General features: G+C 45.0%; 1 protein-coding gene and 1 pseudogene across 1 annotated transcript; both read right to left on the bottom strand.

Moving 5' to 3' along the window:
- Positions 1 to 1456: 1456 nt before the first annotated feature.
- LOC140476076 (26S proteasome regulatory subunit 4) lies at positions 1457 to 24345 on the bottom strand. The gene is made up of 11 exons (XM_072568080.1): positions 24271 to 24345; positions 19941 to 19994; positions 16058 to 16154; positions 15220 to 15344; positions 13934 to 14119; positions 12138 to 12266; positions 10980 to 11076; positions 10093 to 10282; positions 7870 to 8021; positions 6601 to 6755; positions 1457 to 1785 (listed from the first exon to the last, which is right to left on the bottom strand). Exons 1-11 carry the CDS (start codon positions 24271 to 24273, stop codon positions 1651 to 1653), a joined length of 1323 nt encoding a protein of 440 aa, XP_072424181.1. The 5' UTR covers positions 24274 to 24345; the 3' UTR covers positions 1457 to 1650.
- Positions 22769 to 22877, bottom strand: LOC140476643 (5S ribosomal RNA; annotated as a pseudogene).
- Positions 24346 to 24953: the final 608 nt, after the last annotated feature.

Below are 24953 nucleotides of genomic sequence, written 5' to 3' on the forward strand. Positions count from 1 at the left end.
CTTTCCACCATACACAACCTTCTTGATGTTTCCGTTATTCATTACAGGTTCATTAAACTGAGTCTTTACTGCAGCAAAAAAAAAACAGAGCAAATCCAACAGCTAAACTTCACCAATATTTAACGGAACAGATTCCTTCCAAAGTGTTATATTGCCTGTCTTGTCTGAGGTTACATAACAGGAGGATGATAGGTCACATTCTGTTTCTGATACTTTTCTTCTGTCAGTGCATCTCCTCTATCACAATTTTTCAGGGGGTGGAAGAACTTCTGGAGTTAGTTAGGAGTCCTTAAACTGCATCACAAATACTCCACGTTAATGATCTGGATCTTGGTGTACAGGGCGACAATTTCAAAGTTGCTTTAATGACACTAAACTTGGAAGGATCGAGAGGAGGACACCGTGGAACCCCAAGTCAACATTCACAAGTAGGTGAAGTGGGCAGTTGGGTGACAGATGAGGTTCAAAGCAGAGAAATGTGAGGTGATACACTTTGATCAGAAGAAACATCGCAAGACAATATAAAATTGGGGTTCAATTCTCAAGGGGGTGCAGCAGCAGAGGGACCTAGCTGTTCGATTACTGCTGGAGCATTGTGTACAGTTCTGGGCACCACACAGAGAGAGAGAGAGAGAGAGAGCAGAATTGATTTGCGAGAATGCTTCCAAGGATGAGAAAGGTCAATTATTGAGGATAGATTGAAGAAGTTTGGACTGTTTTCCCTGGAGAGTCAAAGGCTGAGAGGAGATCCGATTGTAGTTTTCAAAATCATGAATGGGCTGGACAGAATAGATTAGAGAGAGGTTGTGCCTGCTTTAAAATAAAAAAGAATGAGAGGGTGTAAATTTAAAGGAGATATGCAAACACAGCAAGGGTGAGGGGAGAAAAGTCTTCTTCATCCAGCAAGTAGTTAGGGTCTGAGATGCACTGTCAGGAAACATAGAGGAAGTAGGTTCAACTGAAGCATGCAAGAGGGGCATTGGATGATTATTTGGATTGGGATGGTGTACAGGGGATATGGGGGAAAGGCAGGAGATTGGCATGAGTAATAGAGTTGGTGCAGGCACGTTGGCCTGAACGTTTCACTCCTGTGCCATAACAATTCAGTGAAGGCCTAGTCTGGGATTCAAGCCTGGAGCTCCTGGCAGTGATGTTACCGTTACCATAGCGGCACCTTTTATTCTTACACTGATCTAAAGCAGAGTCTGCTGTGGGCCTGCACATGGTGGGAGTTGGCGAAGGCAGCACTATAACATTGCACAGCCATTCGACAAGATACTCACTGCACCGGTCTGGATATGAAAATCACACAGATTTTAGAGCAGAAAGGACAATTCGCTGCCAGGTGGAAGGGATTAGAGGAAGTCATCCATTTTGAGTAAATTCAGCCCATATCTTGAAAAATGTCAGCAGTATAGAAGCCAACAGGAAGCACCATGGGTCATATCAAAACATGTACAGGCAATACTTTATTCACTAAGATAGGACTTACAGGTTTATGTTCTTCCCGATCCAGAAGCATAATATAAGCCTCGCAAAACAAAATTACATAAAACCTCCAGCCTCAAACTCCCACACCTGGAAAGCCTCAAAGAACTTCAGCATCAAAAGGAAGGGAGGGAGGATGATGCAAGGTTATAGAACCAAAAGTTAAAGGTACAATCCTTCAGGTGTGCCCTCTTGCTTTTTGTACAAGACGTTTTCTTTTGACTTCTTGAAGTCTTCATTGGTAACCTTCATCCTTCGCTCACGCAGGGCCATCAGACCAGCTTCTGTACAGATAGCCTGCAACAGGAATAAAAGGACATATTCAACATGAGCCTAAAAGTTCCAAAACAATGCAACAGCATATAAAACAGTTTGGATGTGAGCATAAGAGGTACAGTTAGTAAGTTTGCAGATGACACCCAAATTGGAGGTGTAGTGGACAGCGAAGAGGGTTACCTCAGATTACAACAGGATCTGGACCAGTTGGGCCAATGGGCTGAGAAGTGGCAGATGGAGTTTAATTCAGATAAATGCGAGGTGCTGCATTTTGGGAAAGCAAGTCTTAGCAGGACTTATACACTTAATAGTAAGGTCCGAGGGAGTGTTGCTGAACAACAAGACCTTGGAGTGCAGGTTCATAGCTCCTTGAAAGTGGAGTCGCAGGTAGATAGGATAGTGAAGGCAGCATTTGGTATGCTTTCCTTTATTGGTCAGAGTATTGAGTACAGGAGTTGGGAGGTCATGTTGCGGCTGTACAGGACATTGGTTAGGCCACTGTTGGAATATTGTGTGCAATTCTGGTCTCCTTCCTATCAGAAAGATGTTGTGAAACTTGAAAGGGTTCAGAAAAGCTTTACAAGGATGTTGCCAGGGTTGGAGGGTTTGAGCTACAGGGAGAGGCTGAACAGGCTGGGGCTGTTTTCCCTGGAGCATCAGAGGCTGAGGGGTGACCTTTTAGAGGTTTACAAAATTATGAAAGGCATGGATTGGATAAATAGGCAAAGTCTTTTCCCTGGGATATGAAGGTTGATAAGTCCCCAGGGCCTGATGGTCTACATCCCAGGGTACTGAAGGAGGTGGCTTGAGAAATTGTGGATGCGTTGGTGATTATTTTCCAGAGTTCGATAGATTTGGGATTAGTTCCTGTGGATTGGAGGGTGGCTAATGTTGTACCACTTTTTAAGAAAGGTGGGAGAGAGAAAGCAGGAAATTATAGACCAGTTAGTCTGACCTCAGTGGTGGGAAAGATGCTGGAGTCTATTATAAAGGATGAAATTACGACACATCTGGATAGTAGTAACAGGATAGGTCAGAGTCAGCATGGATTTATGAAGGGGAAATCATGCTTGACTAATCTTCTGGAATTTTTTGAGGATGTGACTCTGAAGATGGACGAGGGAGATCCAGTAAATGTAGTGTACCTGGATTTTCAGAAAGCTTTTGATAACGTCCCACATAGGAGGTTAGTGAGCAAAATTAGGGCGCATGGTATTGGGGGTAAAGTACTAACTTGGATCAAAAGTTGGTTGGCTGACAGGAAACAAAGAGTAGTGATAAACAGCTCCATTTTGGAATGGCAGGCAGTGACCAGTGGGGTACCACAGCTTTTTACAATATATATTAATGATATAGAAGATGGTATTAGTAATAACATTATCAAATTTGCTGATGATACTAAGCTGGGTGGCAGGGTGAAATGTGAGGAGATTACAGAGTGACCTGGACAGGTTAGGGGAGTGGTCAGATGCATGGCAGATGCAGTTTAATGTGGATAAACGTATGGTTATCCACTTTGGTGGCAAGAACAGGAAGGCAGATTACTACCTAAATGGAATCAAGTTAGGAAAAGGGGCAGTACAAAGAGATCTGGGTGTTCTTGTACACCAGTCAATGAAGGTAAGCATGCAGGCACAGCAGGTAGTGAAGAAGGCTAATAGCATGCTGGCCTTCATAACAAGAGGGATTGAGTATAGAAGCAGAGAGGTTCTTCTGCAGCTGTACAGGGCCCTGGTGAGACCACACCTGGAGTATTGTGCGCAGTTCTGGTCTCCAAATTTGAGGAAAGACATTCTGGCTATTGAAGGAGTGCAGCATAGATTCACGAGGTCAATTCCTGGAATGACGGGACTACCTTACGCTGAAAGACTAGAGCAACTGGGCTTGTATACCCTTGAGTTTAGAAGACTGAGAGGGGATCTGATTGAGACATATAAGATTATTAAAGGATTGGACACGCTGGAGGCAGGAAACATGTTTCCGCTGATGGGTGAGTGCCGAACCAGAGGACACAGCTTAAAGATACGGGGCAGACCATTTAGGACAGAGATGAGGAGAAACTTCTTTACTCAGAGAGTGGTGGCTGTGTGGAATACTCTGCCCCAGAGGGCAACGAAGGCCCAGTCTCTGGATTCATTTAAGAAAGAGTTGGATAGAGCTCTCAAGGATAGTGGAATCAAGGGTTACGGAGATAAGGCAGGAACAGGATACTGATTAAGGATGATCAGCCATGATCATATTGAATGGTGGTGCAGGCTTGAAGGGCAGAATGGCCTACTCCTGCACCTATTGTCTATTGTTGGGGAGTCGAGAACTGGAGGGCACAGGTTTAGGGTGAGAGGGGAAAGGTATAAAAGAGACCCAAGGGGCAACGTTTTCACGCAGAGGGTGGTACGTGTGTGGAATGAGCTGCCAGAGGATGTGGTGGAGGCTGGTACAATTGTAACATTTAAGAGGCATTTGGATGGGTATATGAATAGGAAGGGTTTGGAGGGATATGGGCCGGGTGCTGGCAAGTGGGACTAGATTGGGTTGGGATATCTGGTCGGCATGGACAGGGTTGGACCAAAGGGTCTGTTTCCATGCTGTACATCTCTATGAGCCACTACAAAAACCCCAACTCTTCATACATCAACAAAACTGACAGGCAGAGAAATTTCTATTGACAATTAGCAGCTAAATTATTTACATTCAGAGGAGAAACTTGGATGTCTAGAACTCATCACATTGTTTGCAAACATTGCCAAGTGCTGAGGAGCAGTGACTTGCTGGTGGGGAACTGCAGCAGCCATTTTACATGCAGCAAGATCCCACACACAGGAATAAGCTGCCTCTGCAGTCAGTCATTCTCTTCCCGGTGAGGTTGGTCAATGATGGAATATTGTCCAGGAGAATTCAGACCTCTCCCGACATTCTCTGAATAAGACCCCCCGGAATCCTAGTAGCACACAAACCCACCAACACTCTCAAACAAAAACTAACAAACTTAAAAGACCCAGTACATCCCATGGACAAAACCAACGTCATCTATAAAATTCCATGCAAGGACTGCCACAAACACTACGTAGGACAAACAGGAAGAAAGTTAGCCACCAGGATACACAAACACCAGCTGACCACAGAAAGACACGACCCTCTTTCCCTCATAGCCCTACACATGGAGGAAAAAAACCCACCATTTCGACTGGGACAACATATCTATCCTGGGACAGGCTAAGCAAAGACATGCCAGAGAATTCCTAGAGGCCTGGCACTCCAACCACAAAGCCATAAACAAACACATACATCTAGATGCCATCTATCAACCCCTCAGAAAACAAACAGAAAATGACATCACCACAAACCCCAGGAACCCCATCCAGGAGAAAGATATAAATAGAAAGCAGGAGACAACAGCTTCACTTCACTTGGAGGTCGCCACTGATGATGTTACCTAGCCAGGTAATGAAACGTCTGGATGTCAAACCTACAGCTCAGCGAGCAAACCTACACCCTAAACCTCAACCTGAGCTACAAACCTTGCAAAGATTCTCTGAATAATGCGGTGGGTTTTTAAACATTCTGGAAAGACAACTAACACTTGGCTTTTAACAGCTGCCCTGACACAGCACCTCCAACAGGCAGCACTCCGTAACAACAGCCTGGATGCAGCTGCTCACATCTTGGGGTTTAATCTTTAGTTTTAAGAAACAAAAATACCGTCAACGGAGTCAAACTGACACAGAGAAGGGAAAGCAGCCCCGAGTACCCACTCACTATTGCAATGCAGCGGCCCCTGCTGGTTAAAATGTGCTTTCACAACAGGATTTGAGACCAACTGTTAACATTTATTGATGCTCACAAGCTAGGCTCCCACCTTGGGGTGGTATGGGGGTGAGGTGGGGAGGGAGGAATAATTTTACCGATTAGTAATCCCAAAAACCAGGCTAACGTTCGGGGGACAGGCTGTTGGTGGAACTTCAGTTCAAATGTAGACCTGAAAGCTCGTTTAGTAATGGGGACCACACAGCTGTCATCAACTGTCCAAAATAACCACGTTTGGGAAGGAAAGCTGCCATTCTTACTGCTGTAGGACGGACCTATATTTAACTCCAGACCCACAGCAACATGGTTGACTCTGAACTGTTCTTTCAAATTGTATACAAAGCCACTCAGCTCCAGGCCAGTTAGGGTTCGGCAATAAATGCTAGCAAAGTCCACATTGCAGAAACCATTAAAGAATATGCTCAGTAACACAGGTGACTGCGTAAGAACATAAAGGTCAGGAGTGGGCAGCTTGGGCCTTGCATCTGTCGCATTATTTAACAGGATAATGGTCAAACTCAATCCTTACACGTGATTCCCAGGTCCCTGGATTCCTTCAGTATCTGTAAATATACTCAATCAACTGAGCATCCACAGCTCTCTGGGGAACAGAATGCCAAAGATTCACATTCCTGTGACATAATGTGGGAGCAAAACAGACTATTTTCTCAATGGGTAAAACCTAATCCTGAAACAGTGACCAACTAAATACAGGAGGGGTGACAGGACACGTGCAAAAGTACAGGTGTGTATGTGCGGTGGGGGGAAGAACTGTATGGGTGCGTGGGGACAGGGGTGTGCATGCACATGTGTTCTGGAGGGTTTATGGCAGTGATTGTGGTTTTAGAGGCTAAAACAGCCTCTTGGCATCTACTTTAAGTTCTTTAAAAAATCTTCAATAAAAATCACTTCTCATTCTGCTAAACCCCAGAGAGTCTATTTGATTTAATCCTTCTCTATTGGACAACCCCTCACCCAGCATTAAAAAGGTGAGAAGAAACAGAGGGTAAAAAGAAAAATACCCCAATTCACCTTAATGTCTGCCCCAGACAGATCGTCTTTAGCCAGTATCAGTTCATCCAGGCTCACGTCTTGTGCTACTGTCATTCTGCTCGTGTGGATCTGGAAGATACGTCTCTTGGTCTTTTCATCCGGAAGAGGAAATTCAATTTTACGATCAATCCTCCCTGGAATAATAGAAAATGTAAGAAAAAGGTGTGCTTTTGTGCAGCATGTTATCCCAGTGGCAAATGTCTCAGAGTGCTCTACCGCAAATGTGAAATTTAAATTCACTTTATTCAATAAATCTGGAATTAAAGAGTCATGTAATGGGGACTATGGAGCAAGTAGTCAGCAAAGCATCCCCACTCCTCGAGGGAAGGAAACTGGCCGTCCTTACTCATTCTGCCCTGAGACACACTCCAGGTTCAGAGCAACACGGTTGACTCTTAACTTGCCAAAACCAGCAACTACATCGAATAATGATAATGCTTTGTATAAATACCATCACCACCTCGAACTGCAGTGGGTCATCAACAGCTTCCAAAGACGAGGCAATAAATACTGACTTATGACACCCACATGCTGAGTCTTTTTTAAAATCATTCAATGTTCAATGATAGGATTTCCCAACAACCTGTCTGTATCACCTAATGAGGTTAGTTAACCGAAGACCCCTGGTTTCCATGTGAACTATAAGCTGACAGCAGACTGGTTCGACGTCTGACTGAAAGACAGCTCCTCTGACAATGAAGCAGCCCCACAGTAATGCAGGCAGTGTTTTAAAACCCCAGTACAGGATTCAAAGTTTACTGTATTCATGACTTATGTGTCACTTCACCAGCAGTTAAACATCGGGATAATGTGCCCATGTGTAATAGTGAAGTTCCCTGGGTATAACAGGCAATCACCAGGACTGACTCTCACTGCTTAAAGTCTGTTTCAATGTGCACAGATTAATTAGCCAGCCGTTTGCAGACAGGATCAGAAAACATCAGAAATGAATTAAACACCCATGAGGTACCGAAAGAAATAAAGAGCATGTTCCAAGGATTAACCTGTGTCCTCCATATCTGATTTCGTAGATATTCTGTTGTTATTTGAATGAGTTTAACAATTAATCCAAATCTAGTTGTACCTGCACCATCTTACTGATTAAATAGCAACTTCGAGAGACTAGAAGGCACAGAATGCTGGAGAAACTCAGCAGGTCTGGCAGCATGTACAGTGGGAGAAACAGGTTAACATTGAGTCCAGTGTGACTCTTCTTCAGAACTGGGGTCTGACCAGCCCTGAGCTCACCTGGCCTGATGAGAGCTGGGTCTAGTGTTTCTATCCTGTTTGTGGCCATGATAACTTTCACATCTCCGCGAGAGTCAAACCCATCCAACTGGTTCAGAAGTTCCAGCATTGTCCGCTGGATCTCCCGCTCGCCGCCGGAATTGGAGTCGTACCTGAGAGTGAAACATGATTCAATGATCAGAACATCGACATCCCAGCAGCAAACACAGCACCGACAGTAAAAACACAGGATTCTCACCAAGGACCTGAAGGCTGCAGAGCCCAGTGTAGGAAACCACCCGAGATCAGGGCCAGCTCCAGTAGAGTTGCTGCACAGAGAAGGTCCTGGCTTTAAGACTTCAGGACTGACTAATACAGCAAAGCACCAAGAATATGACACGATTCATACAGAGAGGGAGGGACAGGAAACTTTGAACTTAAGATTGTCATTGTATAACGTGACCGCATGGGTGGTAGAAGTTGGGCGAGGAACCCAGATGAACCCTTCCTTCATTCAGCAATCTTTATTATTAGGAAGCACGTAACAACTGATTAATCATTTCTCTCCCTATCTGGCAGCTAAAGCCAGTTTCCCAATGAATCATGGGCCTCCTGCTGATAATTCCTGGGTGAATAACTAGCCTCCAGTGGTTTGATAAGTAGCATTCTTCCCTCAGTCAGAAGCCCACGGCTTCAAGGCCTACTCCAGACTCGAGAATAAACTGCAGTTGAGTGGTGCATCCGTCAGAAGAGGGTATTAAACTGAAGCACATTCTTGAGTGGACATGAAACCCCTGCCAGGCACGAAGCAGCAAGTTCTGCTAGGTGTCCCCCTCGATTTATTCACATGGCCTTGTGTGAGGGAAATCATATCTCACTAAGTTGATTGAGTTTTTTTGAAGAAGTAATGAAGAGGATTGTTGAGGGCAGAGTGATGGACGTGAACTATATAGACTTCGACAAGGTTCCTCATGGGAGACTGGTAAGGTTAGATCACATGGAATACAGGGAGAACTAGCCATTTTGGATACAGAACTGGCTCAAAAGTAGAAGACAGAGGGTGGGGGTGGAGGGTTGTTTTTCAGACTGGAGACCTGTGACCAGTGGAGTGCCACAAGGATCAGTGATGGGTCCACTGCGTTTTGTCATTTATATAAATGATTTGGATGTTAACAAAGGAAGTATAGCTACTAAGTTTGCAGATGACCCCAAAATTGGAGGTGTAGTGGACAGCGAAGAGGGTTACCTCAGATTACAACAGGATCTGGATCAGATGGGCCAATGGGCTGAGAAGTGGCAGATGGAGTTTAATTTACATAAATGCGAGGTGCTGCATTTTGGGAAAGCAAATCTTAGCAGGACTTATACACTTAATGGTAAGGTCCTAGGGAGTGTTGCTGAACAAAGAGACCTTGGAGTGCCAGGTTCATAGCTCCTTGAAAGTGGAGTCGCTGGTAGATAGGATAGTGAAGAAGGCGTTTGGTATGCTTTCCTTTATTGGTCAGAGTATTGAGTACAGGAGTTAGGAGGTCATGTTGCAGCTGTACAGGACATTGGTTAGGCCACTGTTGGAATATTGCATGCAATTTTGGTCTCTCTCCTTTTGGAAGGATGTTGTGAAACTTGAAAGGGTTCAGAAAAGATTTACAAGGATGTTGCCAGGGTTGAAGGATGAGAGCTATAGGGAATGGATGAACAGGCTGGGGCTGTTTTCCCTGGAGCGTCAGAGGCTGAGGGGTGGATGTTTCTAAAATCATGAGGGGCATGGATAGGATAAATAAAGGTCTTTTTCCCCCGGGTGAGAAGGGAAAGATTTAAAAGGGACCTAAGGGGTGACTTTTTGACACAGAGGATGGGCCGTGTATGGAATGAGCTGCCAGAGGAAGTGGTGGAGGCTGGTACAATTACAATATTAAAAGGCATCTGGATGGGTATATGAATAGGAAGGGTTTAGAGGGATACGGGCCAGGTGCTGGACTAGATTAATTTCGGATATCTGGTCGGCATGGATGAGTTGGACTGAAGGGTCTGTTTCCGTGCTGTACATCTCTCTAACTAACATCAGTGAATCAGCTGGTCATTATCACATTACCGTTTTGTGGGATCTTCCTGGTTGCCGGATGCCTGCAGGATTTTCTAGAAGTTACAAACACCCATGACTTGCACAAATAAACTATGTTGAACCCAAGAAACCCATATACCAAACTGAGACGGTGCTCAAAGAGCCTTCTCAATGCAGCCTACCTCTTTGTGCCAATTGCATCAATCTCATCGATGAAAACGATGGAGGGAGCGTGCTCTTCTGCAACGCGGAACAGCTCGCGTACAAGCTTCGGCCCGTCTCCCAGGTACTTCTGGATGAGCTCTGAGCCAACCACTCGCAGGAAGGTGGCCGAGGTTTGGTTCGCTACAGCCTTGGCTAACAACGTTTTACCTGCATGTCGACAGAGAGAGAGGGCATAGGTCATCAAGGTGGACCTTTTATGGAGGTCACTGCAGTTGCTCAGTAGTAGCTGGCTTGAATCTGCAAGATCCGACTGAGATTAAATATCAGAAACATTTAACATGCTGAATGCATCCACTTAACCCTCGAGAACTGGGACCGGATTGCTCTGCAGAGAGCCTGCATGGACATGATGGACCAAATGGCCATCTCCTGGACCATGACCACTCTCTAGTTCTATAACATGAGGTGCAAGTGATGCCAAGACCGATACTGAGAGGCAGATGCACCCATCCACTCGGGGAACCCCTTTTATAAGAGAACTTTGGTTGGTTCAAAAGAAGGAGACATTGATATTTAGACAACATATATTCTGAAAGTGTCATACAGTGGAACAGCACTGCTCCAGTGCCTGGAGCACTAACTGGATAGAAGCTGAACAGCTGAAATAAATGCAACTCGGCCGCTACACCGTTTAGATTTATACGGAGGATAAACTGAAGGTAGAAACCCAGTGTGAGATGTACAATCCCAGCACTGTAAATTCTCAACTCAGATAGCAACAGAAGCACAAATTACACCTTTACGTTAGCAACAACATTTTACCTTGATAGCACTGAATGGAAAGAAAGGATACTTTTAAAAATTAAGAATAAATTAACTCTGACAATAAAAAGGTAAAATGTACCTGTGCCAGGAGCTCCGTACAGAATAACTCCTTTAGGAGGCTTAATTCCCATTTCTTCATAATATTCAGGATGGGTGAGTGGCAGTTCTACAGATTCCTACAAAAGTTATAGCACAGTTTTTTTGTTAAGCATGAATCACTGTGTGTGTGTCTCACACACACACACACACACACACACACACACAGACAGCTACATTTATATGACAATCTTGCGAATACACCCACCTCGTCAACAAATCTTCACTCCCAGTTGTCACATCTATGTCAACTTATACTTCACGAGAAATTCCTAAAGGTGCAATTTGCAATAGAACCTTCCTATGTAAACATTGCAATCATACCTCATTGCCCCGACAGCTCTGCAACACCATTATTTTCCAGCTCTTCAGCCTACAACAAGTAATTAATTTGCTCCAACCAAACTCACCTCCCAAATTGCCAGTATTACTCAAGACTGACAAAAATACAAATGCAGTAGTGCTGTCTAAAACTAGGGACAGAATCGATGATTTAAAAAAATTACAGGGAATGGAATTAGGAAATATTATCTGCACTTCACAGAAAACTACACTAGGGCTTATTTCCCAAGTGTAACACCCAACCAGGGAGACCAACCAGCAGGATATCTAGCACTCAGTTGCTAAAGTGTCACATTTACTTCGCAGGTTCCTCATCATCCAAATAAAATAAAGAACTGTGGATTCTGTGGGGCGAAGGGTCACAGAAACTCAAACGTGTTAACTCTGTTTTCTATCCACAGTTGCTGCCAGAACTGTTGAGTTACTCCACCAATTTCTGTTTTTGTTCATTGTCCATCATTTAATCTGATAATAAGCCGATCTAATAACCACCCGACTGTTATCAAAGCATTGCTTTCAACCCACGAAAGGCACTGCCACTGACAGATGCCTTCACCCCTAATCCTAACCCCTAATCACACAACACCAGGTTATAGTCCAACAGGTTTGATTGGAAGCACTAGCTTTCGGAGCGTCGCTCCTTCATCAGGTGGTTGTCATGAAATCATGAGACTTCCAAGAATTCTGTTCATTGCGGAAAGTACCGATCATCCAACCACATTAAAATGAAAGTGCGAGCTACAGGGATCACTGAACTCGGAATTTAATAGGATGAGTATTTAACAAAAGCAGCTCTCACCTTGATTTCCTGGATCTGACTATCTAAGCCACCGATATCAGCATATGTCTCCTGTGGAGCCTTCTCCACCTTCATTACAGTCACCAGGGGATCTGTGTCATCAGTCAGTACACCAATCACAGCGTGCACCTAAGGAACAGGATTGAAAGAACTGTCATTGTTCTCCTTGCACACTACCTTACACACTTCAGGAATCCCAGGGGTTTGATTTACTTATTCATGTAATGTGGGCATCCCTGGCTGAGCATGGTCAGAGCAGACGGAAGCATTAAAATCCCAACTAAAAGGATCAACGGGCGAACTTAATGAAGGAGGGAAATCATTTAGTACCCAGTCACAACAACAACATGAATGACCATCATTAATTGTGCAAGAACCAGATCAGACAAGAACCTGCTCAATTTTCAACCCTTATGGTTGCTGCCTATATTGGAAATTTCCCTCACTGTTCTCCTAACATTCAAACTGTTTTCCCTACATCCTTTCACAGGCTGCAGCTAGCGCTGAAGAAATGGTATCTGATGTTTAGTTCAAGCTGCCCCAGAGGCATTCAGTAGTAAGCCTGCAGCGTACGCTCAGAGTCACGTTTAGACCAAACCAGTTGTTTGTACTTCCGTGGAACTGCTCACTCTTGCTCCTCCCAGCTCGGTGGCACCATCCACTTGCCATCTGTCCCGTTCTTTCCTCCTTGGATTCAGACCAGCCCCGAGACGTGGGTCTCAGTTTGTCAATTAAACAAAAAAATAACACAACAGGAAATGGGAGCGGAAAGGGGTTGCATATGGACGTGTCAGCAAGAAGTCCAGGTTAATGTTGTGGGGGCACAGGTTTAACTTACCACCACAATAGCCAGCGGAATTTAAATTCAATTATTAGAAGCTCGCCTGAGTGACAAGTGAGCCTGAAATCATTCTTGATTATTGTTGTAGCCCATCAGCTTCACGAATGTCCTCGAGGGAAGGAACCCAGCTAGCTCTCTCTCATCTGGCCTACAGCTGACTTGAGAATTTAGTTCAGACTCCCAGCATTGGCTTCACTTCCCACAATAGCAGTTGGTGAGAAGCAAATTCAGTAAAAATCTGAAATTAAATATCTAGTTCTTAAAAGTTAATTCGAGTAATAAAGCCATTAAACCACCAGCTGGTGTAAAAACCTATCTCGCTCACCGGTGACCTTCAGGGAAGGAAGTCTGCTGTCCTCACCTGCTTTGGCCTATGTGTGACTCCAGACCTACAGCAATGCAGCTGATTGACCTCTGGAATCACAGAATCCCTACAGTGTGGAAGCAGGCCATTCAGCCCAGTGAGCCTACACCAACCCTCCAGACACATCCTATCCCTCTAACCCTGCATTTCCCATGGCCAATTCACCTCACCTGCACATCTTTGGACTGTGGGAGGAAACCGGAGCACCCGGAGGAAACCCCACACAGACACGGGGAGAATGTGCAAACTCCACACAGTCGCCTGAGGCTGGAATCGAGCCTGGGTCCCTGGCGCTGTGAGGTAGCAGCACCAACCACTGAGCCACTGTGGTGCCCTATATGGCTGAGCAAGCAATTCAGCTCAAGGGCAATTAGCAATGGGCAACAAACACTGGCCATGACTGTGACATCCACATCACAGGAAGGAATAAAGAAAACAAATTCTGAACCATAATGGGATCACAAACTGATCATTGCCAGCTTTACTATCCTCTGTTCTTTTATTGAGCATTCGTCACATAAATATGAAGTAAGTGAACACTCAGCCTCGAAGGGAAAGGTGAGACGCGTCTGAAGGTTCCTCCCCCTTTACCTTATGGTTGAGGAGGACGGAGCAGCCAGGCTCCAGCAGGTCTTTGTCCACAAACGACAAGATGCTGACGTAATGCTCGGAGCCCACAGAGGTTGACACAATGGCGTGGTTGTCATCTATGATTTCCTCCAGTGTGCCTACAGACATCGGTGTCCCTCTCAAGTCGTCCACTTTCGACCTTTCCTCCTGTTTACAGAGAAAGTCAACACCTGTTACCTTATTCCTTACCGCACCGCGGGTGTCAGTGGTGGTGGGAGGTTGCCTTTTTTAAGTCATCACTGGTGGTTTGGCTCAGGGGAGCAGCTTTTCAGAGGGAGGTAATGATTAAAAAGGATCGATGGGAGAATGCGGTCACCTACAGGACACACCAGGTAAGGAGGGGAGTTAGCCAGTGCCGAAAGATAGTCAGGTTCTGTGAGGGTTTTGCAACAAACCCACAGCTTCATGTCCATTTTTACCGATAACAACTTTTTAAACTAGGTTATCAAGTTCGAAGGGTTAATACTGCAGAGTGCAGGAGGTGCTAGGAACCTGCACAACATATAGCAGACCCACTCAGCTCGAAAGAAGGGTCACTGGACCCAAAACCTCAGCTCTGCTTTCTCTCCACAGATGCTGCCGGACCTGTAGAGTTTCTCCAGCAATTTCTGCTTTTGTGACACTGATGCATCACAGAACAGCTGGAATTTAGTGGAAAGCAGGAGCGCCCACCTGAATCAGTGGGGAGGTTGGAGCATGTTCAATGCAGGAAACTCCCTGGTCCAGTAAGGTGTGCTACTCTGAGGTTAGGATGACAGCATGTTGCTGTCTAAGGCAGCTTCACTGTGGAACCGGCTATGGTACAGCTGACCCTGAAATGCAGTGGGGCAGCAATATGAAAGACCAGCTGTTTGAAGAGACTACATTTGAAGAATGGAAATCCTGATTGGCAAAGTTAATACCCTCATGTCACATCCTCAATAAACCGGTTAATTCCTGCCCATGTAGGTGGCTGTTCGGGATGTTTAGGGATGTGCAAAATGACATGACAGATGCTTCCTATTGGGGACAACAAAACATTCTGAAGAAGGGTCACTGGTCCTGAAATGTTAACTCTGATTTCTCTCCACTGATGCTGCCAGAGATTTTCCATCAATCTCTGTTTTTGCTTCCTATTTGAACTTGAGTGCTCAAATCAAGATACGTTTAGGCAATCAGTTCTCCAGATGGCAGGGACTTTGTATTACAGAGGGAATGGGAGGTTCATTAGACTGATATGCTGCCTATTGCACCTGTCCAGTACAAACCTCTTGTTTCTCTTCCAGCGGTTTCATTTGTTCCTGATTTCTGATGAATTCTTCTTCCATTAAGAGATAATCTTTTATCCTTTCCAGCTTCAGCAACTTCAGTCTGCACTGCGTGTGAGGTGTCACTGTGGGAATTAAATGAAAGAGAGGAGTCACTCTCAGGGACGATTCTCTGCTGTTCTCAGCGCTTTGCTGAGGCCTTTCTATGGTCTGTTCAACGGGAAACCAATCACTCTACAGCCAATATGATTTGGAACCCTCTCTCTCACTTCAACAGCAACAGTCAGGAATTGCTGAGGGTGACTGAAGGCTCCAAGAGATACGGTGCGAGAGCTCAAAACAGCTAATGCAACGTAGAAAGTTAAACCATGTCAGGAAACAAAAGGAACTCAAAAGGAAAGGAATGAAACTAAAGAACTCTAAATCACAAAGTCAGAAGTCACACAACACTAGGTTATAGCCCAACAGGTTTATTGGAAATCACAAGCTTTGGCAGCATCTGTGGAGAGAAATTGGAGTTAACATTTCGGACCAGTCTTCAGAATATTTACTTTAGGAATAACGAGTTCTGGACAAAGGAGCGGCGCTCTGAAAGCTTGTGATTTCAAATAAATCTGTTGGGCTATAACCTGGTGAGGCTTCCAACTTGGTCCACCTCAGCCCAACACCAGCGTCTAAATCATAAAACAACATTTTAAAAAAAATTTCAGAATAGTTTGATATCAAGGTTATGTGCTGATGATATGCAGTTGCCATCTGAATTCAAGTGAATTCGATTATTTTACGAGGCGGCAACAAAATTGAGACACATTTCAAAATGAACAAGTGACTGCCTTACCAAGGGGTAACTTGCTGGCTGCATCAGGCCCTTTTGTTTTCTTCTTTTTCTTTCCCACGCGGGTCGGTACGGGAGGCTCATATTTCTTCTTCTTATCCTATTGAGACACCCCCAAAAACGTTACATATAGATATGGGTCAATTTTGAATCTTTTGAAACGGTGTATGTTAACTTGCGTGCAGGAAGCACTGGATTTCACATTCCTGTTTGTATTCGGCCTTTGACCAGCTGCTGATTACAGCACAGCAGGATGCCTTGCCACCCACCTTGCCTACAGCAGCAATCAAAATGTGCTATTCACGTGGTGTTATTCTCCTGGCCCCCAACCCGTTGTAACTCTGTACACTGTACCTTCTCAAATAACGCACCAACTCTCTTCTGAATGCCTCAAGTGACCTGCCTCTAGCACACACTCGTGCAGCGTATTCCAGACCCTGGCCACTTGCTGCATGAAAATACAGCGACCAAGTGGCCGTTTAAGTAATGTAACAATGGAAACTATTGTACCTGTCACCACATTGAGAATGTCTGTCAAATCCGTTTGTTAAATAAAAAAATCACTGACAGGATGTTGACGCTGCTGGCTGGGCCCAGCATGTATCACTCGGCCCCAGTTGCCCCTTGAGAAGGTGGGGGTGAGCTGTCTCCTTGAACCACTGCAGTCCGTGTGCTGTAGATTGACTGACAAAGCCTTCAGGGAGGGAATTCCAGGAGTTTGACCCAGCGACAATGAAGGAATGGTGATATATTTCCAAGTCAGGGCGGTGAGCGGCTTGGAGGGGAACTTACAAGTGTTCCCATGCAACGGCTGCCCTTGTCCTTTGAGCTGATAGGGGTCACGGGTTTGGAAGGTGCCGTCGAAAGACCATTGGTGAATATCTGCAGTGCATCTGGTGTGTCCTCCTCATAAGGGATCACCAGCTCACAGGAGCAGAGAGAACAGTGCAGGAGAGTAATCTCACAAATTATATACTGAGGGGAACCATGGGAAGAGTTATGTCACAGAACATCATTCACCGCATGACATCCACACCAACTTCTCAACTGAGCATTGTCTTGTGCCAGTCTTGTCTTTGTTCCCCATACCCAAGCCCATGTATCCAAATAATCATCCGCCACCCTCTGAAATGCTTCCCCTGAACCTGCCTCCCTAACTAGCTGCAGCATGATCAAACGTTTCCTCAGGTTACCTTTGCTTCTTTTGCATGTCACTTTAACTCTGCTCTCGTGTCCCAATCACGAGCCAGAACAGTTTCTCCCAATCTATTCTGTCCACCTGCTCACCATTTTGTAAACCACTATCAGATCACTTCTTAGCCAGACAGTCATCGAGCTGTACGGCACAGAAACAGACCCTTCGGTCCAACTCTGCAGAAGTGGGTACTGCAGATGCTGGCAATTAGAGTCAAGGTTAGAGTGGTGCTGGAAAAGCACAGCAGGTAAGGCAGCAGCTGAGGAGCAGGTAAAATTAACGTTTCGGGCAAAAGCCCTTCATCAGCAGCTTGTTCTTCTCGGCCCAACTCGTCTAGTGATCCTAAATTAATCTAGTCCCATTTGCCAGCGTTTGGCCCATATCTCTCTCAAACCTTCCTATTCATATACCCACCCAGTTGCCCTTTAAATGTTGTAACTGTCCCAGCCTCCACCATCTTCACTGGCAGCTCATTCCATACATGTACCACACTCTGCGTGAAAAAGCTGCCCCTTAGGTCCTTTTCAAATCTTTCCCCTCTCACCTTAAACCTATGCCCCCTAGTTTTGAACTCCCCTCACCGGGAGGGCAACTTTGGCTTTTCACCCTATCCATGCCCCTCACGAGTTTATACACCTCTATCATGTCTTCTCTCCAAGATGAACAATCACAGTTTCTTCAATCAATCCTAATCACTGAAGTTTTTCATCCATGGACCCATTCACGTAAATCACTTCTGCACTCCCTCCAATGCATTTACATCATTCCTATAATGTGGCACCCACAACTGTATACAGACCTCCAGCTGAGGCCGAACAAGTATTCCGTACCATTCCAAGATCACCTCCCTACTCGTGTAAGCTTTGTCTCTGTTAATAAAGTCAGCAACACTGTATGCTTCACTTACTGCTTTCTCCACCAGTCCTGCCACCTTCATTGACCTGTGCACATAAACCCTGGTCCCTCTGCTCCTGCACCCCCTTGAGAATTCTCCCCCTAATTTATACTGTCTTTCAATGTTTTCCTACCAAAGACCCTCCAGCACATCCATGTCCCTGGTAAATGCCCTCTATACACCCTCTCGTGTAATCACACCCTTCCAATAAATGTGATAACCAGAACCCCACACAGTACCCTAGCTGTGAATAGACAGTGTTTTAAACAGTTCTAGCATCAGCTCCTTGCTCTCGTATCCTGTCTCTGTTAAGAAAGGAGAGTATCCCGTGAAGCATAACATGTCTTTATAGGGAATGGGATAACCTAGAAATGTGATTGGTCAGCTTCAACTGTGCCAGGAAATCCACTTCCCATGGATCAACTCATTTGTACAGTGCGAGATTGTCGCAATGTTGGCAGGATTTACCAAAAGAAAATCCCATTTCATCTAAGAGCATTCCTTTGTAAGTGACATGTAATAATACCTCACATTAAGCCTATGTGAACTGGCCCCTTTTTCGTTTACAGCTTCAGCTGATTTACTATCCTGGCATGCTTCACTATTTATATGTTTAACTTGTAAACATATCCAACAAAATAACTTTAACCTGTACATTCTGGTTTGGGATGTGTGACAAAAGGACTGAAGTGTCTGGTGAATACAGTAAATAAGAAGAAAAAACTTACACTGCAGGAGTGTCATAATCAGGTAAGAGATTTAAAAACTAAATTGACAAAAGAACCAGGATTGACACAGGAAACTTCTGTTTTGAAAATGCAGGAAGCCGTTGTGATCTGGAATACTGAAAATGCCGGAAAGGCTGGTGGAAAGAAGATCAAATAGCATTCTTCACAAAAAAAATTGGATAAATATTTCAAGGGTGAAAAAAAAAGGCAGGCTGTGAATTTGATAGAATGTGTATGATGGATAGAACAGGTATAAGACAGTGCATATCAAAGCAATGAGATAATTCAATTACACTCTAGTTAACATTAAAAGGTGGATACTAATACTTATTATGTAAAAATTCACTTCAGTGCAGTTAAGGTCATTCACTGGAAGGCAGTCGAAACCAACAGGGATGTAGTTAAACAGTTTAATCAGAGTGTACCCTGAAACATGATGTGAATGCATCACAAAGGTCACAAGATACCAGGTAAGCAAAACCAGTAACGGTGCCGCAGAGTGAAAGAATCATCAGGGCCAGCTAGGAAGGTGTAAACAACATCCTGATGTCTCCTGTTTATTTCTCCTTTGAAATAAGTGTCTGGTCATAGTTTTAAAGCATTTGTATTCAAATAATGACAACGGGAAGTGATTAAAATTCAGTTGGTTTCATATTCTTTGCACGGTGTCCTGAACATCACAAACAAATCTAACACTTCCATCATACATATTGAGTCAATTTTATGGGGCTGCATTTTTAAAAAAACAAATCCCTGAAACTGTTTTCTCTCAGGCCCCCTCTCTCCCATTGTTATTTAGAATGCTGAAGAATTAAATCGAGCTTTTGCCTGTTTAACCGAATTTGGATGTTGATGGCCTTTGTCACAATGTGCAGCAACGTGAAAATATTCAGACAGACTGGTTCATGACTCACACTTTCAGCTTTCTTTCTTGTAACAGCCTCAAGTATGTGACAGATTTTGTTAAATACCATGAATCACCTGGGATTTTATTACGGTTATAATCTTCAATGGTAATAAAATCCACAATGTCTATTCTGAACAGCAATGATAGGCTCAAACACTCACCTTATCGTCTTTCTTACCACCTCCAGCTCCATGACCACCACTTTGGCTTTGACCCTGAAAGGAAAACCAGAAACATGAATCATAAAACAAGGTGGATTACTGGGGTGGAGTCTGACTGACCATGATTTAATTAAGAGGTGGAGAAGTGCCAGAGCTGAACAGATTACCCCTATTCCTAATCAATCCTGAAACATGTTATAGCAAATATATGAAATGCAGAAACATTTCTATCTTGAAGTTTTATGTACAACACTTGGACTGTCACACTTGCTTGAGAATGTCTTGTTGAGAGCAAGTGTCTCATGATCAGCCGTGAGAATGGAAGGAACAGTGGATCCTCTATCCCTAGACGCAGGGGATAGCACACATGTAAGAAAGCACATGTTGCAACTGCAACTTAGACTCTAAGTGAAATCAGTCAAGATTAGAGTGGGGCTGGAAAAGCACAGCAGGTCAGGCAACGTCTGAGGAGCAGGAAAAATCGATGTTTCGGGCAAAAGCCCTTCATCAGGAATGGAGATTCCAGCCCCACTCTAATGTTGACTCTAATCACCAGCATCTGCAGTACCCACTTTTGCCTAATCTAAGTGAAATCAGACCATCACTACCACGTCTGTGAGCAATGCCACTGGAGGTGCACATAACTGACTTCAAACTGGGGACTGTTAATAAAGTTACAATATCCGTCTGGAGCTGCAAACTCCTCCAGAGGTCACATGGTGATGAGAGAAGCATAGCCAGCCACAGGTCCAGTCAGCAACATCGAGTACTCTGTGATCAGCCACTGGCAAACAGCAAAGACTTCGAGGATTCTGACAGAGTTTGTTCCTGAGAGGTTTTTATTGGCTCAGTTATGATTTCACATTAATGATCGAGATACTGCAATATCCTGTATTGTCCCATCTAGTGAATGGGAGGAGTACTGATCGGGCAGACTGTTAGGTAAAAACAATGACTGCCGATGCTGGAAACCAGAGTCTAGATTAGAGTGGTGTTGGAAAAGCACAGCAATTCAGGCAGCATCCGAGGAGCAGGAAAATCGATGTTTCGGGCAAAAGCCCTTCATCAGGAATACAGGGATTGTCCTGCTCCTCGGATGCTGCCTGAACTGCTGTGCTTTTCCAGCACCATTCTAATCTAGACTCTGGCAGACTATTAGTCATACAGCATAGAAATAGACCTTTCGGCCCACCACGTCTATGCCAACCAACAGCAACCAAACTACACTAATCCCATTTACCTGCACTATACCTCCATAGAGGTAAAAACAATGACTGCAGATGCTGGAAACCAGATTCTGGATTAGTGGTGCTGGAAGAGCACAGCATCCGAGGAGCTTCGAAATCGACGTTTCGTAGCCTACTATGCCCTGGTATTTTAAGTTCTCGTCCAATGTTTCTTAAATGTTGCGAGAGTTCCTGCCTCCACCACCCTCTCAGGCAGCATATTCTATATTTCTACCACCCTGGGGGTGAAAACATTTTCATCAGATCTCCTCTCAGCTACTTGCTCCTCACCTTAAACTTGAGCCTTCAGGTCTCATGTCTGCCACAGGGAAGAGATTCGCACAATCTACTCTACCTCCACCTCTCATAATTTCGTAAACCTCAATCAGATCCCACCCTCCTCAGCTTCCTCTACTCCAGCCCCGATGCAGTCTCCCCTCATAACTGAGACTTTTCAGCCCAGGCAACATGCCGGTGAATCTCCTCTGCACCCTCTCCAGTGCAATCACATCCTCCTGAGAGTGTGGTAACTAGTACTTACACAGTATTCCATCTGTGGCCTAATCAATGTTACATAAAGTTGTAACAAGATTTCCTTGCTCCTATAGTCTACGCCTCAGCTAATGAAGACAAGCATTCATATGCCTTCTTCACCACCCTGTCTACCTGTGCTTCACCTTCAGGACTTGTACACCAACGTCTTTTCAATGCTTCCCTTATTAGACTTCCTAAAATGCACCATCTCTTACTTAGCAGGATTAAATTCCTTCTGCCACTGCTCTGCCCAATTTACCAGCTGATCAATAACAGAGACCATCCTCCTCACTTTCATGTCATTGACATACTAATTATAGCGTCTACATTCACACTAAATTGTTCATGTACATAAACCGCAGGGGTCTCTGCACTGATCATTATGGCACACCGCTGGTCACAAGTTTCCAATCACAAAAACTACCCTCCACTGTCATCCTTTGCCTATTTCAAAGCCAAGTTTGGACCCAGTTTGCCAACTTACCCTGGATCACCTGGGCTCATACGTTCTGGACCAGCCTTCCATGTGGAACCTTGTCAAAGGCCTTACTGAGTCCACGCAAACCACATCAACTGCACTATCTTCAATATAGTTTAGATTAGATTACTCGCAGTGTGGAAACAGGCCCTTCGGCCCAACAAGTCCACACTGACCCTCCAAAGAGCAACCCACCCAGACCCATTCCCCTACGTTTACCCCTTCACCTAACACTACGGGCAATTTAGCACGAAGGAGAAAGTGAGGACTGCAGATGCTGGAGACCAGAGTTGAAAAAATGTGGTGCTGGGGAAAAAAAAAGGCCAGGCAGCATCCGAGGAGCAGGAGATTCGACGTTTCGGGCATAAGCCCTTCTTCAGGAATGAGGGCAATTTAGCATGGCCAATTCACCTGACCTGCACATCTTTGGACTGTGGGAGGAAACCGGAGCACCCGTAAGAAACCCACGCAGACACGGAGAGAAAGTGCAAACTCCACACAGTCAGTTGCCTGAGGCGGGAATTGAACCCGCGTCTCTGGCGCTGTGAGGGAACAGTGCTAACCACTGTGCCACCGTGCCGCCCACTTAAAGCCTACTGCACCTGGTATTCCCAGGCGGTCTCCCATCCAAGTACTAACCAGGCCCGAGTCTGCTTAGCTTCCAAGATCAGGTGTTTTCAGACTAGTATGGCCCTAAGCACTTGCTGCCTATTTAATCACCTTTTGAAAAAGCTCAATTAAGTTTGTCAGACAGGATCTCCCTCTAACAAATCTGTGCTAACTATCCCAGTTTCAATACCTGCCTAAGTATTAATAACACACCTATATGCCTGCTAAAATATCTAAAATGTTGAGTCACTTCATCTTTAGGAATCAGATCAATGGATTGATTTACCTTTCCTCATTGGTTTAAGATTTCAGTTTTCCTCCTTTTTAACTGGAAAGATTCCACATTTACTCTCCAACCATAAGTCAAACTTTCTCCCAAGTTCTCTCAATCACAATCCACAAAACAAAACAAACCAAAATAAAACTTTGCAAACAGGAGAATATTCAGATTGAAACAGTGCAAAGTACAGCAAGTAATCATATTTCCAACATTTACGCTTCTCAAATTGTAAAAACAATCCACCCACACCTGACTTTGTGATCCTCAAGGTAAAAACAATGACTGCAGATGCTGAAAACCAAATACTGGATTAGTGGTGTTGGAAGAGCACAGCAGTTCAGGCAGCATCCAACGAGCAGCGAAATCGACGTTTCGGGCAAAAGCCCTTCATCACTGCAACTCCCAGGTCATTTCCTCTGCTCTGAAGCTCTATGCTACTCTCTCCCTACCCCCACCCTCTCCCTACCCCCACCCTCCTCTAGCTTATCTCTCCACGCTTCAGGCTCACTGCTTTTATTCCTGATGAAGGGCTTTTGCCCGAAACGTTGATTTCGCTGCTTGTTGGATGCTGCCTGAACTGCTGTGCTCTTCCAGCACCACTAATCCAGTATTTGTGATCCTCAGACAGCTTCAGATAAAGTCAACACTGGAACATTTAAAATGGTACAGTACATACAATTCAACATAAACTTGGCAAACGTAACTTAATAAACTATATTGTGACTGAAATTATTTCAGTGCTGGGCCTAATATAGGGAATGAAGCCAGGTAAATGGTTGATCCTCCCTCTCCCTCCCACCATCGCCTCCCTCTCCCCTCTCCCCTCCTCCCTCCTCTCTCCCCTCCTCCCTCCTCTCTCCCCTCCTCCCCCCTCCTCTCCCCTCCTCCCCCTCCTCTTCCCTCTCCCCTCCTCCCTCCATATCCTCCCCTCTCCCCTCTCTCCTTCCCTCTCCCCTCCCTCTCCCCCCATATCCTCCCCCCTTCCCTCCTCCCTCTCCCTCTCCCTCTCCCTCAGGGGGCGATGACTTGACAGGATCAGTGACTGAACCCGGTTCCCGGGTCACAGGCTCCGTGTCTCCCCTCCTCTCTCCCTCTTCACTCCTTTCCCATCTATCTATCTATCTCTCTCTCTCTCTATCTATCTATCTATCTCCCTCCCTCCTTCCCCGTTTATTCCTTTATTCCTCTCTCTCTCGCTCTCACCATTTTCCTTTCCGCGGCGGCGTCGCTCTCTAATGACGTCAGGCGGCGGCGCCCGAACGGTGGCCGAGCCGCGGGAACGCGTTGCTGCCTCCCAGGAACCCGAAACCTGCAGCTCCCAGCCCCACAGACAGACAGAGAGGGGGGGAGGGAAGAGGGAGGGAGAGACTTAATAACACTGTGCAAATCTATCCACAGAGAGAGAGGGAGGCAGAGACTAAATAACACTGTGCAAATCTATCCACAGCACCAGAGGAGGGGGGTAGACACTAAATAACATTGTGCAAATATATCCAAACCATTAGATACAGAGGGAGGTAAAAACAAGGGCTGCAGATGCTGGAAACCAGATTCTAGATTAGAGTGGTGCTGGAAAAGCACAGCATTTCAGGCAGCATCCAAGGAGCAGGAAAATCTCTAAGTATCTCCCTGCAAATAAATCTGTCCCACAAGCATCTGTTTAATGATTCTTTTACATGTTGAAATCACAAAGTAAATCTCCCTCACCACACCAGAAGCAGAAATAGGTGAAGGATAAAATAAATAGTTTGTCTTCTAGTAACATCTTTCACCTACCAGGGTTTTGCCAAAGTACTTGTAAGTGAATGAAACATTTTTTTGAAGGGTAGTCAATCAGAGGGGAAAGGCCTGAAACATTAGCAGTTTAGTTTATTACTTACACAATA

The sequence above is a fragment of the Chiloscyllium punctatum genome, chromosome 4, assembly GCF_047496795.1.
Source record: "Chiloscyllium punctatum isolate Juve2018m chromosome 4, sChiPun1.3, whole genome shotgun sequence".
NCBI classification, from domain to species: domain Eukaryota; kingdom Metazoa; phylum Chordata; class Chondrichthyes; order Orectolobiformes; family Hemiscylliidae; genus Chiloscyllium; species Chiloscyllium punctatum.

Excerpts from the sequence above, each read along its gene's own strand:
- LOC140476076 (XM_072568080.1), bottom strand. Across the intron at positions 12,267-13,933 it reads CCGTCCTCCTCAACCATAAG|GTGCACGCTGTGATTGGTGT; the intron begins GTAAAGGGGGAG and ends CCTGTTCCTTAG. Across the intron at positions 10,283-10,979 it reads GTACGGAGCTCCTGGCACAG|GTAAAACGTTGTTAGCCAAG; the intron begins GTACATTTTACC and ends GTCGACATGCAG.